The 16441-nt window shown below is 41.6% G+C and overlaps 2 protein-coding genes and 1 long non-coding RNA gene across 5 annotated transcripts in view; 1 reads left to right on the top strand and 2 right to left on the bottom strand.

The window, feature by feature from the left end:
• The window catches only part of CD200 (CD200 molecule), a 51536-nt gene that overhangs the window by 34903 nt on the left and 192 nt on the right, over nucleotides 1–16441 (top strand). Inside the window, exon 6 of one of the 3 annotated variants that reach the window (XM_064724494.1) lies at nucleotides 10720–11502. The exons of the other annotated variants lie outside the window; for them this stretch is intronic. The gene's annotated coding sequence lies outside the window, so the exon portion shown is untranslated. Of the gene's footprint in view, nucleotides 1–10719; nucleotides 11503–16441 lie in introns of those variants that run through there. 3 annotated transcript variants of the gene reach the window in all.
• On the bottom strand, nucleotides 3505–6219 carry LOC135442812 (uncharacterized). The gene is made up of 3 exons (XR_010438722.1): nucleotides 5983–6219; nucleotides 4670–4871; nucleotides 3505–4132 (listed from the first exon to the last, which is right to left on the bottom strand). It is a non-coding gene; the product is annotated as an uncharacterized LOC135442812 (long non-coding RNA).
• LTN1 (listerin E3 ubiquitin protein ligase 1) overlaps nucleotides 12136–16441 on the bottom strand; it is a 31658-nt gene continuing 27352 nt past the window's right edge. The window contains exons 27-30 of the mRNA XM_064724473.1: nucleotides 15542–15762; nucleotides 14826–15020; nucleotides 14018–14185; nucleotides 12136–13189 (exon numbers count right to left, since the gene is read on the bottom strand). Coding sequence (XP_064580543.1) covers nucleotides 13127–13189; nucleotides 14018–14185; nucleotides 14826–15020; nucleotides 15542–15762 — 647 coding nt within the window. The 3' untranslated portion in view covers nucleotides 12136–13126. The remainder of the gene's footprint in view (nucleotides 13190–14017; nucleotides 14186–14825; nucleotides 15021–15541; nucleotides 15763–16441) is intronic.

The raw sequence follows: 16441 nt of genomic DNA, 5'->3' as shown, positions 1-16441 counted from the left end.
TGGCTTTCACTGCTCTGAGTGTTCTATGTCAGTGCTTCAGAGGCCCATCTCTTCCTGTGTCCTTCTCATCTCTCCTGAAGAAGACACCATGGATATGTAGAGTGCTCTGGAGTTACATGGGAGCCTTGGCTCGGTGGGCGTTGGGCCTTGGCAGAGGGTCAGGAAATGAGTAACCTGCAAACAGGTCCTTTGTCTTATCTTTCTTTCTGAATCATCATGGAGATAGACAAAAATTTTACCTTGGTGGCTACATAAAGATGGCAGATTTCTGTGCCTGTCAGAAAAGGACTGTTTAACTCATTCTGTAATTTCCTAACCAAGACAACCACTTCTGAAGCAACAGCTGCTGTGGTAACGGGCTAACTAGTAGGTCTCAAAGCAAGCCACACATGAATTAAACCTGCATTTTTAAATGAAGAGAATACACCACCTTTTCAGACATAGAGGAAATGACATTTTACAGTCTTGCAGAAATGTGTTTTATTTTCATTGGGTTGGGTTTTTTTTCTGAACATTTCCATCAACATTCCAGGAGAACTTAGGAGGAGACAAAGTTTGTAAAGCTTTCCTATGGGAAAAAGTAAAGGAATCATTTAAGATGACTGCATTAAACATTACAGGCATTACAGGTACCACTGACCTGAGCCGCAGTGTAAACTATTGAACAGAGCTGTCAAACACCTTTTGTGTTTCTTTAGATAGAATAGCTGTTTTCATACACCTGATATATTTCAAAACTTTTTTCCCCCCTCCTAAAGTGGTTGAAGCCAGCTTGGCACATTGGCAGTCTGAACAGAATTCCAGAGGTTGGCATGTGACTGTGGCCTGGCTATGCCAATGTTGACTCCTTCCTGCCTTGCTGGGGCCACTTACTCTTCCGCACTTCCCTTTTCTTTCTGTGGCTGCTGACAGAGACTGAGCCTGTGGCCTAGACATAGCAGAGAAATTATGCAGTGACACAGACATCCATGTGTCTATGAAAATTATAGGTTATTGTTCTCTGTGTGTCAAACCCTGACAATCGTCCTTCATCCACTACAAACATAACCTTCTGCCAGGAACAAAGCAGCATTTGCAATAAATTCAGGGAAAACAAAATGACATGGTAGGAGAATTTTTTTTTTTTTTTTTTAAGGAATGATGTTAAGTCCTCTGTTTGGCATCTGTGCCTGCTCATTATTCCAAAAAATCTTGCAAGCTCTGGACAGGCTCAGAAGGAACTAAGATTGTTTATTTCTCCTTATCATAGACTTTCTGCTCTGGAGAGGGCCACAACACCATCATCATTTTTAAGAAGAAAACCAGAACTTCATCATTTAGATCTGGTTTTTTTGTTGGAAGACTTGCCAGGCACAAATTGCTCCCATCTGCTCTAAGAGTGCCCATTGTGTGCTACCAATGTAGATAGTTTCACTTGTTTCTGTGGGTTTTGTGAACCCTGAGTGGGTTTGGAATAAATCAAAACTTGCACCAGAGCTGTGTGCCAGATCAGATAACCTAATGAGAGCTCCCAAGTCTTCCTGTGAGCTTTACCTGTCCTTAACCTCAGGGACACTGCCTGAGGTAGCCCCATAAAACACTGCTGCCTTTGCTTCTTAACAACCAGCAGGCATAATTAAGAGGGCCCAATTGCAATGTGTGGATGGGGGATGAGTATTTTTAGCTTGGCTGATTGCAAAGGTCATCTCTAAATGAATGTTTCTGACAGTCTGCCACCCTTTTTCTTTGGGAATGTGGTTGTCCCAGTTTCCCTCGCCAATGAATGAAGCTCTGTAAGAAAAATACTCAAAGGTCAAGATAACCTCTCAGTATGTGCAGTTTTCTCCATGGTAACTATAATGGAATGGTTGGTGTAGTAGTGGTATCCAACGTGGGACTACATGTGATAATAGACAATTTTTGAAACAAGTCTATCTGTATTTAAGAAACAGACTAATCTACTAGGGAGTGTATCTACTGCTTCATATTGCCAAAACAAAAAATATTAAAACTTAAAGAAAATCTAACCCTGTACAACTAGTAAGCAAAGGTTTTATGGAAAAGGAGCAGCTGGCAAAAAGAAAAAAAAATTTAGAAAAAAAACCGTGAGAATTCTAGGGAGGTTAATTTTATATATCTTGCTAAAAAAAATCAGAATTTATTTTGAATAATTACCCTCCCCCAGATCTGGGAAAATTGCAGTTCTCTGGAGGCCTGTAATAGGTCATGTTTGTTTTCTGTTCTTTGGGACATAAGTGATATTTAAGTGCAATAACTGTTTTTTCTGGCTCTGGAAAGCTGTACTTGCTGGGACAGTCCTTTGGGTGAGGCATTTTATACGGATTAGAATAGTAAATTTCCACATTGCAGTCTTCTTCACCTCAGACCCCAAGTGCACACTGCCAAACACAGGGTTGGCTGTTTTGGGGGTTTGATACTGGCTAAAAGGCGGGCACCCTCAAGAAACCATTCACTCATTCTCCTCTACTACAGGTTAGCAGAGGAGTGGAAAAGAAAAAATCTGAAAGACTTATAGGGTGAGATAACAATTAGGAGAAAACACTCTAAGGGTAATACAGGCTTAAAACTTAAAAGGCAGAAATAAAAATTTATTAATAGAATTAAAAGAGGAAAATGAGTAGCAACATAAACATTTAGAACACCTTTCCTTCCCGCCCTCAAGCCTTTCTTTCTTTCTTACCAACAGCGCAGGGAGACAAAACATGGGGTGTTTTGTCAGTTTGTCACTAAGGAGACCCTGGGGGGTATTCCCTGGTTTAGGAAGACACAAGAAGCTTCCCTCAAAAAGCTGTTAAGACCCCACTGGTTCCTTCCACTGTTCCTATGTCCCTGAGCCACTCCCTCCTTATTTCCTGATTGACCCTTATCTTTGTACTGCCCCAAGACCAGGTTGATCCCCAGGTCCCTCGGCAGGAAAAAACTCGAGTCCCCCCATGAATGTGCCTGGGACCCTGAACATCTTACCACATGGCTGAATTAAACATCTGTGGATATTATGAAAAGGCTCTTTTTGCTTCCTTACCCTGGACTTTACTAGCAGCTATTCCGGCTGCAACAGTCACTTCTGAAAATCTTTCTTCTGTTCACTTAGGGAGTGAGCAGAAGAGCGCTTCTCTTCTGCTATGTTGTGGTCACAGGTTGCAGGTAGACATCTACATCTCCCCATGCACTTCATGAATTACAGTGAAATAGTTTTTTGTACTTTAGTTCTCACCACAGCTTGCAGAAGAATCTCAGCTCTGACACTCAGAGCACCTCCTCCTCCCCCTCCCTCCTTTTCACTGCCCTTAGCATTGCCATGTTGTTCTCCTCACATGCCTTCATCTTTTTCTTTTCTCTGACTTGGGAGAGAATTGGTGTCCATAGGTTCATTTGTTCTCAAGTTCTATCACTTGAAAAGTTTTTATAGAGTTTTGCAGTGCTGAAATGTTGATCCCGTATGAGCTCTACATCAGGCAATTGCTCGCCATGCCCTTCACTGCTGATCATGGGGTCCCTGCCGACCCCTTACAGGCCACACCAGCTGCCCTTGCCTTTCTGGTTAAAAGCAACTAAATAAATAAAGTTCATTGCAAGTCATGCCAAGATGGCAGCGGCTGCACAATCCTGGCTGAGCTGCCCGACTGTGCCACCCTGGCCACATGGCCGCTACTGGCGCTCGGATGAGCCAGGATGGGCACTCCTGGCCATGCCAGAAGACTTCCCGGAGGCCACCTCCCTACCCCTTGCAGGAAGAAAGAGGGCTTGCATGCATTTTTTTCATTTGTAAATATGTGCTCACAGAGGCGTTGCTAACTTCTCTGATTGGGCTAGCCAAGATGTCCGTCGTCAGAGCCTTCAGGCATTGGCTCTTCTGGACACAGTAGAAGTTTTGAGGAGCTTCTCTTTCAGAAGCAGCCTCTGTGGTTTTTTCTACATCCCCACTAAAAGCCAGGTTGTATTAAACTAACACAGCTGCTCTTTCCATGCTTGCGCTGATCTCCTGGGTGGAACTTGTGTAAAATTCCCTTATTTCCTTGTCTACCTTCCTTCATTTCTGCAGTTCATGAAGAATCCTAAATGGCTGCCCTGGTATTCTGTTGACTTCACAGACATCTCTCTTTGACGGTTCTTCCAGCAGCCATGTCTTTAGCTAGGAAAGAAGGGAAGAAGTAGCAGTTCAGGATTTAGTCTTGAGTTTTCCTTTACTCTCTACAGTGATGGATGAGGGTTTCTAATGGTTGTCTTTCAGTGATTTTAACAGACTTGGTCTCACAGTAAATCATGCCATGGAATTTAACATTCTTGCCCTCACATATTTTAAGGAAGTTCCACGATGGAAAGAGGTTAATTCTAGATGCAACAGCTTGCGTGGTATGTCTGCTACCCTCAAAGGCTCTCTGTTTAGACAAATATGAAACTATGAAAAAACTCTTTTCTATTATCTATTACCTTCTATTCCTGAAGGGGAAGGCAGCACTTTTCCATGTTTACCTAGAAATCTGGTATCTTGCTTCAGATGCCACAGGGATTAAAGGACACATGATCTGGCCTGAAATTTTTTGTGTACACAAATGTTGGATTTCCTTTTGCTGCCACCTTGATGTTAGGGAAGAAGGCAGCAGCTCTGTTCACCTGCACTGCGGAGCGGTGGGTGCCAGCTCTTGCACTGAGACCTTCCTTGTGTTACCTGCTCACTGCTTTGAGCTCCTGAGATCAGCCCTGTAGCTTCAGTTGCTTCCAATCCTCTGTGTTTTAAGGGATGACAGGTACTTTCTGCTGTGGTTCATGGTTGCTTTGCTTCCTGCTCAGTTTTTGTCCATAGCTGTAGCAGGACACTCACGCAGGTTGAGGATCTCCAGTCCTGGATTTAGACCCAGAGGATGTCAGACCTAGCAGACAGATCAGGCAAGCAGATCTCAGTGTTTGACCTGCCTTAATTGATCCTTTTGATGTTTTTTACAGCAGTTGGAAAGGAGGCTTGCAAAAGACAGAAAATAAATGCATGACAGCAGATGAAAGGAATTTGTGTTTTTGGTGAAGCTCATAGCAAGGTCACTGGGGCTTGACATCTGGCACACAGCTCTGGTGCAACTCTGTGGGTGGGAAGACTTCCTTCCCAATCAAGGACCGAATCAGCCAGTGATGATGATGTGGTGATTTATCCAATGCCCACATAACTATGATGTGCACAGATTCTGAGATATGATTCATCTTTCTCCCATGAGTCTCAATGGAGCCTTTTGGTGCCTGGCTCAGATACAATATGCCACTGTAGTTGTCTGCAGTGGGTGGAATGAATCCCACACCAGAGCTGGGCTCCAGGGAGAAGATGACAAGGTCAGATTTAAGAGACTTGGTTACATTCCATATGACAAACAATACTTTCTTTTACATTGAATTAGTTGCCTCCTGAAGGAAGAAGGAACTCTGGGAAAAGACAACATATTTTGAAATACTGTATCTGTCAGAAACAAACCTGGTTGGGAGTAGAAAATACAGAGAAATTAAATTTAAAAGAAACATATTATTTTGAGAAAGTCTAAAGAAGTCAATTAGTTTAACCATTTGTTTGGAACAGCCAAGTAGAAGCAAGCCTTGCAGATAAGGCATTGTATTTGCAGGTTGCAAGGAGGGGTTGGGACTTGTCGCAATTGGAGAGTCATCAAAACAAAAGATGTTCAGCTCCCTGACTTGGCTTTATGTAGCCAGGCATATCCAGGACTCGAGGCAGGGCTGGGGCAGGGGACAGCTTTCATCCTTGTAAGGAATTCTTCTGGGTCCATAAAGACAGGAGGTAACAAAGACATTGCTAATAACAATATTGTTCTGTTTGGCATATAACGTTTTGGATTATAAAGGTTCTGACTGACACAGAGTAATGAAAAAGCCTAAGCTTGGAGAAAAGACTTGAAAATGGATAATTACAGTAAAATTATTTTGGTGTTCTTTAGGTTAACAAAGGAGAGTTGTTCTGGATAAAAATGCAAATAAAAATCATACCTCAGCTGGTAGTGCTGTAAACTGCTCAGAATAAAGACATTTACCCCTGAAATTTCAATAGTTCTGTGGGATTTTTTCTCTGGACGCATAATGCTGCAGCAAAAAGAGCAAAAGGTTGAGCAATTAAAGATATAATATACGTTTCTGTGAGGACTTTGGCTTGTTTTTAATCAATGAAAATCACTTTCAGCTGGTGGCACGTCAACCTGTCTTACAGAGAAGCACCTGCTCTTCCCTAAAGTGAACAGGCTTTGTTCACGAATCACCACAGTTCAGTGGCATCTCAGAACAGGTGCCATGACTTCTTCTAGCACAGCAAGACAATTAAGCAATACCAAAAAACACCCCAAATATCGCCTACAAATAAAAAGAGGAAATTAATTCGAGGACCGTTGAGTGTAGAGGGGTTGTGCCTGTGCTCTGATGCTCTCAGGTGAAGTTAGGAGGAGCGTTCTACAAGCTTGACTCCAGCCGGGGCCTGAGGGAAGCACGAGGGATCCCTTTTGCAGGGAAGAAGGGCACAGCTGGTGCTCAGTCCTTGCCGTTTCTTGCCATCTAGTGGCTTGCCAAAGAACCAGTCCTAGGCTGCACAGGTCATGTCTTTAAAACCCTCATCAGAAGGGAGGGATGCATGCCCAGGGAAAAGAACACTGAGAAGAAGGTTCTGCCCCTGCATAGCCAAGTCACCTCCATCCTCCCTGCCTGCTCTTCTCTGCCCATTCTTCTTTCTTCCCTTCAGAGGATGGCCAGGTTGCAGAGGCTTTGGTCACTCATTGTGACCTTTTCTAGGATGGAGAGGGCTTTAAAGTTTACCTTTGGTGTTTCCTGGATAACTAAGTTGGGCTTTGGCTGGCACTGAAGTGGAGGATGGTTCTTTTTGGTCCTTGATGCTCATGGGCTGGGTAGAATGACACCCTCCACACCTTCTTGATGCAGTCAGCCTGACTTACAGGTGTGCTACCCACCATACATCTGTAGAAACAGACAGATAAAATTCTGGCATATACTGGGCAAAAATTTCCTGGTGTAGGCAACCTCTCTGTGTGGCCTTCTTTGGTATTTGACATCTCTCTCTTCCGTAGCATCCACTCTTCTAGTGAGATTTTGCCATCACTTAACTATTTGGGAATAACTGTTAGATTAGGAAGGTGAGCTCGGATGTTGACATCTGTTACAAGAGCAAATGCAGATGATTGCATTGGTTTGACAGTTCACTAAATCCCCCATCTGTGGGAACTGCACGTTTTATCTGTACACTTTTGGTACATTGAAAATATTTCAAGTGTAAATTACAGAGTATTTTTTTTTCTGCAAGCAGATTCAGGTTATCAGGGTATGTTTTTAGTTAAAACATTTCCCGGAGGAAGTAGGATGCTTTGACACATTCATCCAAAAAATCCTGCAAGTAGAAAATGAAAGTATGCTTTGAAAGTCTGGTACTTTCCGCCTTAACTTCCACAGTAATCAGATAAAGTAAAAACAGGAGATTACTTTGTGTTTTTTATTTAGATCCTTTCCCATCCCCCACACAGAGAAAATTGAGTGGGATTACAGATGATTTCTCTGCCTGTGTCAGAGTGCAGTAGGGCGAGGGTTTGTTCAGAGCAGCAGAGTGAGTCCAGCAGTCAGGATTTGTCCTACCTCCCAGCCAGGAGCAGGGCAGGCAGCAGACACTGGGAGCACCTCTCTGGGGATGGGGACAAAGGATCAGCCCTCAAGTGGGGTCTGCTATCAACTGTTCAAGCCACAAATGAATAACATGCTCTTGGGGATGTGGAGAGGATGTTCATTATTATGGACAGAATGAAGGCTTACTGGCTATGATCCCAGCAGCAGGCAGTCTTGATGTGTTAGGTGCTATGCTCCTCACCCGTTTTTTACAAAGAAATGCTCTGTCTACTGACAGTGGTTCTTTTGGACCAAGGGGACAAGAGCCATCTCCCTCTCACCTCCAAGTGGCTGAGGTGGCTGTGGCTGCTGTAGTGCCCGGTTAGGTAGTGTAGACTCCTCAGCATTCATGAGCCTCTCCTATAGTTCTGTACCCTGTATATCTAGGAACATGTTTGCAGGTGGCTTTTACAGATTTTAGATAAGTTTTCAAAATTCTAAGCTAAATTTCTCTGAAGTCTGTCTTCAGGATCCATGTCAAAGCATGTGACTCAATCACCTTTGTTGGGATGGAGTTTGCTAATTCTTATGATCCCAAACCACAGAGCTTGTAGCAGAATGTATTTGTGAGCCAAGTCACCACTGAAAGAGCTCAGTTATATATTTGTCCTAATCAGTATGCATTTCTCTGGATTTAAGGTAAAAGTATATTATGAGGGAAGGGAAGGGAAGGGAAGGGAAGGGAAGGGAAGGGAAGGGAAGGGAAGGGAAGGGAAGGGAAGGGAAGGGAAGGGAAGGGAAGGGAAGGGAAGGGAAGGGAAGGGAAGGGAAGGGAAGGGAAGGGAAGGGAAGGGAAGGGAAGTTGTCTTTCTGGTTCCTTTTTCCACTGTCTTTGAAGTAGGTGTTGGCAGGCCCAGGATTGTCACAACTCTTGGTAAAATAAATGGATACAATTTGAAAAATAATTTTTAGTTGTAGAAAGTATTTTCCCAATCCATGTTTCCCTTGACATTATGGCCTTAAAATTGCTTTTATAGTATTAGGGTGAACATCTACCACTTACATAGCACCTGTACATTTTCTGAAACAATCATGGTGTTTCCAGAATTACAACTGCACAATCTTTGCCTAGCAGAGAGCACCACTAGACTATAAGCAAGTAGAACTGTTGCATGCAATAATAAATTATGCTTAGCCCTCAGATATATATTTCTCATTTTCATGTTTTAAAAACTATTCTTTTCACAAAGGAATATTAGCTCAATTCTATACATACAGAAATGAAAGCAAAGAGAGCCTGTTGAGCATTTCTGAGATTATTATAGTGCAGCCTGAGGCAGAAGGGGGATGCACCATCACAGAGCCTGAACTATTTACTTCACTTTCTGTAACAAATAAGTAGTGCTGTGACTAGAAATCCATTTTCCCATTTCTAAGAGAAATTGCCAAGCCTACACTTGGGTTTGCTGGGTTGAATTCTAAATTTTAGCCACTGACTAGTGGTCTGGTAAGATTAGTGACCCGAGTAGTGGCAGGAACTGAATTTTATTAGAGACTTGTATAAATATATATACAAGATTGTCATGATCCGTCCTTACGAATGGGTTTCGTGATGGTTTGTGGATTGATCTCAGGGTGCAAAAAAACCAGACACGGCACAGGGGATTTGCAGTAATAATCAAAACAAATGCACTTTTATTGAATGATTACAGCAAAATGCGATAGAGGGATTAAGGGAGAGAAAAAGAGAGAGAAAAGAGGGAGAGAGAGAGAAAGAAGGGGATATAGCTACCAAACGTAGAGGCGAAGTCCTTTGGTCCAGTCCAGCCAAGGATCCGCCTGTTACATCTGGGAGATCTCAAAATCTCTAGCTAACTCAGAGGTTTTTATTATAATAACTCTATTGGAAATTGCAGGGGGGGACACAGATACAAAAAGGAATATATGTTACAGGTAGTCCATGTTCTCAGCAGTAAGCAAGAGCCATTGTCTTCTTGGTCCAGTGGTCACACTTGCAACATCTGTCTTGCTTTGGTCAGCTTGCCTTCCCCCGTACACCTCCCCCAGGTTGGGGGTTTCAATCCCAGTCCTTGCAAAGTATGAGAGGGGGTCTTCTCACATAGGGGTTTCATGTCTCAGTTTTTCTCCGGTGAAGAGGCTTCTTACATCTCAGTCTCACAGCAATTGTAGACAAGTGAGGGGTCTTCTGTGGGGGGACCACCCAGAACGCAGGAGAAGTCCAGCCAGGCCAAGAGGTGGGACAGCTTCCACGGCTGTTGTTGCAAAAAGGGCACGGTGTCCCCTTCTTCTTTCATTGGGCTCAGTGTAGCATACAGCAAACACCACCTGTGAACAATAGCTTAGCACTATGCTCAGGTCTCAGGGCCCTTGGCGTGTGTAACTTTCTCCTACAGAACCAGAGATTTAAGATGGGGGGGGGGGTCTCTTCTTCAGTGGTCCCCAAATGACGATTCTGAGGCAGATGAGTGATATTTCAGACAGACTCTCACAAAGATGTACTATGTAGAACTAGCACTGAAGTAGAAATCCTGTACTTCAGCTTTCAGACAACCATTAAAACTTCCAGTCTGTAATTTCTCCTCTCTGTAGCTATGCTGGGTTTAAATGCTCTGAATCAGTGGTACTCCTTCTGATGTAGTTATCAGGCATTTTTACATGTCCAAGGCACAGTTAGGGAGTTTGTTTCTGTCAGAAGGAAATGGTGTCCTTCTGAATAGAAAGGTGAAGCAAGGGTCTTCCCTGTGCTGGGTGATGCGCTTGGGTCTCCAAAACCCCAAGCAGAGCTCCAGGCTGAGGCAGAGTGGCTGGAGAGCTGCCAGTCAGGAAAGGCCCTGGGGGTGCTGGTCAAGAGCAGCTGCACATGAGCCAAGTGTGCTCAGGTAAGCAAGAAGGTCAAAGGCACCTGGCCTATATCAGCAATGGTGTGTCCAGCAGGACCAGCACAGTGACTGTCCCTCTGTGCTGGGCACTGCTGAAGTGTTATAGACGGATAATGGGATGATTTGCTCTCGCAATTAAAAGATACTATTGTGTTGTGAATATTAATAAAAGCTTTAGTGATGTATAGTTATGTTATTGTAGTTTAGATGTCCTCTGTTCTCTCCACAGTTCCCTTTTCCCCCTGTATTGTGACCATCAGACAGCCAGGGCTGTCTAGGGCAGGTAAAAAGAAGGCTGCACGTGTCCCTTGTATGGGGCAGTGGGGAATGGATAAGCTTGCTGCTTAGGGGGTGCGGCATGGCAACACCCGATCTCCAATCAAGTTACAAGAAAGCAGTCTCCAGTGATAAATGGCAAAGAAGAACTGACTGACAGACTTTGGGAGGGGCCAGGGCTGGCTGATGCAACCCCCAGTGGTATAAAAGACTGAGCATCCATCTTGAAGACGAACTGGCCATATGGTATGCACGAGGGGCAGTTCTCGGCACTGCAGCTTTTCCCTTATGTAGTCCTTTGTTGTATTTTTATTAAGGTTTAATAAACCTTTTTAAATTTTCAAAGTTGTCTCTCACATGAAGCATGTCCAATCCTGGGGTCTCTCACTATAAGGACATTGAAGTGCTGGAGCGTATCCAGAGAAGGGAACAGAGCTGGGGAAGGGTCTGCAGCACTAGGAGTAGCTGAGGGAGGTGGGAGAAAAGAAGGCTCAGGGGGAACTTTCTCACTCCCCACAGCTCCTTGACAGGAGAGTGGAGCCAGGTGGGGATCAGGCTCTTCTCACAGGGAACAAGGGACAGGACAAAATAGAACAGCCTCAGGTTTTCAATGGCACTAGGGCAGGTTTAGATTAGATATTAGGAAAAAAGGGTTGTCAAGTTTTGGAACAGGCTTCTCAGGGAAGTGGCCAAGTCACTATAGCTGGAAGTGTTCAAAACCCATGTGGAACCAGCACCTGAGGACACTGTTTAATAGTGAACACGGAGGTGGTGCTAAGTTTATGATTGGACTTGAGGATCTTAAATGTCTTTTCCAACCTTAACAATTCCATGATTCAAGGCAGGCTATTACTGCCCTGAAATCTCTGGGCAGCAGTGTGGTTATGATTGTACTCCCTTTTATCCCATTTTACAAGGAGGATACTACTATGGAGTAATCTAGATGAAGAGTACTCATCCATGAAAAGGTATTAAGGTATCTGCCTTCAGATCAGTCAATGACTTTGCAAAGAAGTAATTTGGAATAACCAAAGTGATGAAACAGAGGCAATGATGGAGTTTTAGCATCAGTAACTATGAAACAATACAGCTTGTTCCCTACTCTGTCTTTTCAGTTAGACCTTCTCAATACCAGCTTTAAATCCTTTCCATTCTCACCTACTCAAAACAAAAGCTCAAGGAATTTCTCCTCTGGCAGCCCAGCATTATCTGTTAAAAATACAGACTTCAGTTATCAACAGCTAAAAATCTAAAATAATAGCTGTTGAGGTACAGCCAATTGACCATGCTACAAACTCGGCATCTGAAAATCTATAAAATGAATTTCTAAAAGTTTATCACACACAGGAAGAGATAGCAAACCAGAGACTACAGAGATTGACAACATTTATTTATTTACTTATTCCCCACTTCTATTGACTTTTCAAAGAAACCCACCACAAATACCATCCAAGTTGGAATATACTAGTATGATATCACTGTTAAAAAAAATGGCATGAAAAAATGTATAGTTGAAGGCTATTAAATTCTGATACATCTGGATGCTCACTTATTATTCTAGGACAGTGGAAGTACAGTAGACATTCGGTGATAGCTAATTTGCCAGCTCATGAAGACAAACAAGAACTGATCAGTGCATCTGCCTTCTCTTTAAAAGCCTATCAGCAATAAATAGATGGTGTCATTGTGATGCAGGAACTTTGTTGGTCTCTCTCTTTGTGGTCTCTCTCCTTAGTTGGCCTTCTGGGTTTTCATGATTTTAGGCTACTGGATGGTTGGGGAGTTTTGGCAAAAAGAAACTTTGAAAGGTGAAAGTTCTATTTATTAGAAGAGGCTATGTTTAAATTTTACGCTTTAATAGATTATCACCCCAGTTTCATGCCTTAATGTCTAACAGCAACAGCATTTTTTTTCCCCAAAAAAAGGGACTGTTATGAATGCATTATAATAAAAAATCAAATCTTTAGGTGGTAACCTATGTTATATTCAGCTGTTATATTAAAAGGTATCACCTGGGTTAATTACATAACACCATGTTAGAATATGCCTAAAATAAGAGTTTTTAATTAACTATGCTGTGGCTTAAACACCACTTTTCAGACATAACTCCACATTATTTCTGAAAATTTTAATATATCTTAAAAATATACCAATTAAAATAAATTATTGTTATATATTTCTTTATATCAAAGAAGAATCTTCAAATTTACAAAAAGCCAGTCCAGAGGTGTGTCCATATTCCACTAGCGAAGAACTTAAAGTAACTGACATTATTTCCAAATAGTTAACTTCTTTCAACATACAGTTTATTGCCTGCTCTGTATTTCTTATTTGGCTCACAGAAAGAAGAACGTTTTGTTTCACAAGAATGTCTCTCGACAGAGCGGACATGTGGATTTGTTGCTGGATGAGAACCATTTGTACTGAAAAAGAGAAATACATTTGTTTAATATACGAAGGCAAGCTGAGTACAGAAACACTAGTACATCATCAATAACCATTATTGCCAAGGATCTGTGTTAAGCTGCACCAGGGCAGGTTTAGACTGGACAACAGGAAGTTCTTCACAGAAGTAGTGACTGGGCATTGGATTGGGCTGTCCAGGAAGGTGGTGGAGTCACTGTCTCCATGACTGAATTATGACACTAAGTGCTACATCCAGTCTTTTCTTAAACATCTCTGCAGATGTTTAAGAAAAGACTGGATGTAGCACTTAGTGTCATAGTCCAGCTGACAAGGTGGTGTTAGGTCATAGGTTGGACTTGATCTCAAATGTCTTTTCTAAGCTAGTTGATTTTGTGATTCTGTGAATGTAACTATCAAAACATTACCTACACTTAAAAAAACCCCCAAGAAACGGTAAAAAAACCCTTTTCACTCACACATGTATGCATGTGTGTATGCATATATGTATTTGTATATACACTTATTGGACATACACTGTGTAGCAGCTCTTCTTTCATTACCTGTCCTTACATCTTAGTACAAAATTCACAAAAATAACTTATGAGTGCTGTTAATCCCAGATACTCCAATGACAACGTGGAAAATTGTTGGTAATACAGTAGAAGTTTCTGGTTTAAACTATATGGATAGTCAGGCTGGATGGGGCTTGGACAACCTGGTCTAGCAGAAGGTGTCCCTGCCCATGGCAGGAGGATGGAACAGATGAGCTTTAAGCTCCTTCTGACCCTGCTCTATGATTCTAGGGTATTTTGCCTATTTAAAAAGATTTACTCCAAGGTACTTACCAAGCAAGCTGAATGAAACTTCTTCTTGCATGTTCTGCAAGCTTTTTTGGGAAGAGAATAGTTTGAACCATGAATGACTGAAAAACAGATCATGCAATCTTCAACGCCTTCAAAACGTTTATCCACATTATTTTTCCACAAAGATAAGCCTTCCATAATACTTCCATTCTAAAAGAGGGAAATGAGCTGTTAATACCGGAGAACTCCTTTGAACTATTCCTGTTGTAGTCATGAAAACATGAAGGAAACAAGGCCTGAAGGATTTACAATCTGAAACTACATGCAATACATGCAGTGCATAATTTCTAATACTCTGATCTACAGAAAAGTGAGTATTCAATAGTGCAGGAAGAGCATATTCAGGAGCACTTTCAAACAGATTTTGAAATTTTCAATCACTGCTTTGTTTTGGTCTAACCACAGATTATGCCATTTCAGCAACCATCAGTCTTTTAGAGAATTCCATGGATGGGGTTTTTGGTTTTGATTTTTGTTGTTGTCATTTGTTTGTCTGTGTTTTTTTTCAAATTATAGTTGAGATGGTACTGACACACAGGACAAACACTGGGCCATATCTTAAAAGATCTAAATTTTCAACTTGGGCTGTGGATTTAACAGTAGACTGATCATTTTACCTCTGTTGATGTATCTGGAGAAAAGCAGATGGTAAGAGTGACCCAGTTCTACAAAGGTTTGCAATCTAATGAGATCTATTACACAGATCTATACAATACTGCATTACTAGGAATGTTTTTCTGCTATAAGGACTTATTAAGTTTTCAAAACTAAGAACTTTATTGAAATTCACCTGATGTGTAAGATATGTGCTTAACTGTAGCATCCAATTGCGCCACTGCTGTACAGCTACACCAACTCTCTTTCCACTCTCAACTGTTATGCATCCCAGTGGATAATTTGATGGAAGCTGTATTATTAGTTCAATAAATATATCATCAACAGAATAGGTTGCAATGACTTCTCGTGCTGCAGACCGAGCTTTAACCTTTGAAAAAAATACACGTATTAAAAAATGCCATTCAGCATCTCTAGTCTTTGTGTATATATATATATATATATATATATATATATACACACACACACATTATAAACACATTCCTATGCATATTAAATTATTTTCTTAGATCAGGTAAACACTTTTTTCAAGGAAAACAAAAATCTATTCATATCTCAATAAACTAAAAAGGAATTACCAGCCAGTTTTCAATCTACTGATTGATTACATCTTTTAATAAATAAAAAATAGTATATTGATAGCAGTACCTCCCACTTCCTCAAATTCTTCAACATCCTAAAATCCATTCTTTCAAGTTTTTTGCAAGCAGAATATTAATAAACATCAATTTAATTTATTGATACCAAGCAAAATTATGTTTAATCAGTCATTTAGAACAACAAAATTGCAATCATATAAAACAGAACCACAGTCTGGTTCTGAGAAGTAAAATTTCCTGAAATGTTTGCAAAAAACTCAAGTAAATTAAAAGAAAGGACAAAAAGTCTTACTGTCATGCCATTAAATAACTGTGTGCTAGTCTGAACAGAAGATATTTCCTGCGAGGAGAGCACACTGCTGACATATTTGCTTGTGAATTTATCCACAACATTGAAGACACGCTTCTCACAGCTATTCCACCACAGCCTCACCATGGCTGGCAGATCTTTCAGTGTTATATGGTACACAGAGCAGGCCAAGTGTGGGATCTGGGATGACAGCCCCCCAGTCCCTGGGAGGGAAAGAAAAGGTGTTGAAATACTCTTAATACATTAGTCACGGAAGTTGGTGCCTCCACATCACATACAAATTTCTGATTCCAATACAATTGTGGTACCTGGAATTTCATGTACATGTTCCTACTATTGCAATTCTAAGGGCCTGTTTGACTCAGCCCTTCTTCACCAGGCTGGTTTTTTTGTTCCTTAGCCTGATACTCCACACCTCAGAATTCACCTTTTCATTTAGAGACTGAACTCCAAGTGGACACCAGGAATCAAAAATAATTTTATATTGTAGAAATCACAAAACACTCACTTTGGAGTGAAAACAATAAGGTGTTTGGAGGACAGCTGAGCTTTGCAAGCATGTCGAGTTCCACCAACAGAGGTTCAGTTTGGATATTAGGAAATAATTCTTTGCTGAAGGAGTGAATAAGCATTGGAACAGGCTGCCCAAGGAAGTGGTGGAGTCACCATCCCTGGAGGTGTTCAAAAAACACACTGACAGGGCACTTTGTGATATGGTTTAGGGGACATGGTGGTGTTCAAAGGGTGAACTTGGATGATCCCAGAGGTCTTAATGATTCTATGATGAGTTAAGGGAAGACTTTCCCTTGGGATGTCATGTTAGTAATTCTTTCTTACTGTCATGCAGATAAATTGTTCTGCAACATACAGTGATGTCCAAGA

This window comes from Zonotrichia leucophrys, chromosome 1, assembly GCF_028769735.1.
Source record: "Zonotrichia leucophrys gambelii isolate GWCS_2022_RI chromosome 1, RI_Zleu_2.0, whole genome shotgun sequence".
Lineage (NCBI taxonomy): Eukaryota > Metazoa > Chordata > Aves > Passeriformes > Passerellidae > Zonotrichia > Zonotrichia leucophrys.
This window is presented reverse-complemented; position numbering and strand designations above follow the sequence as displayed.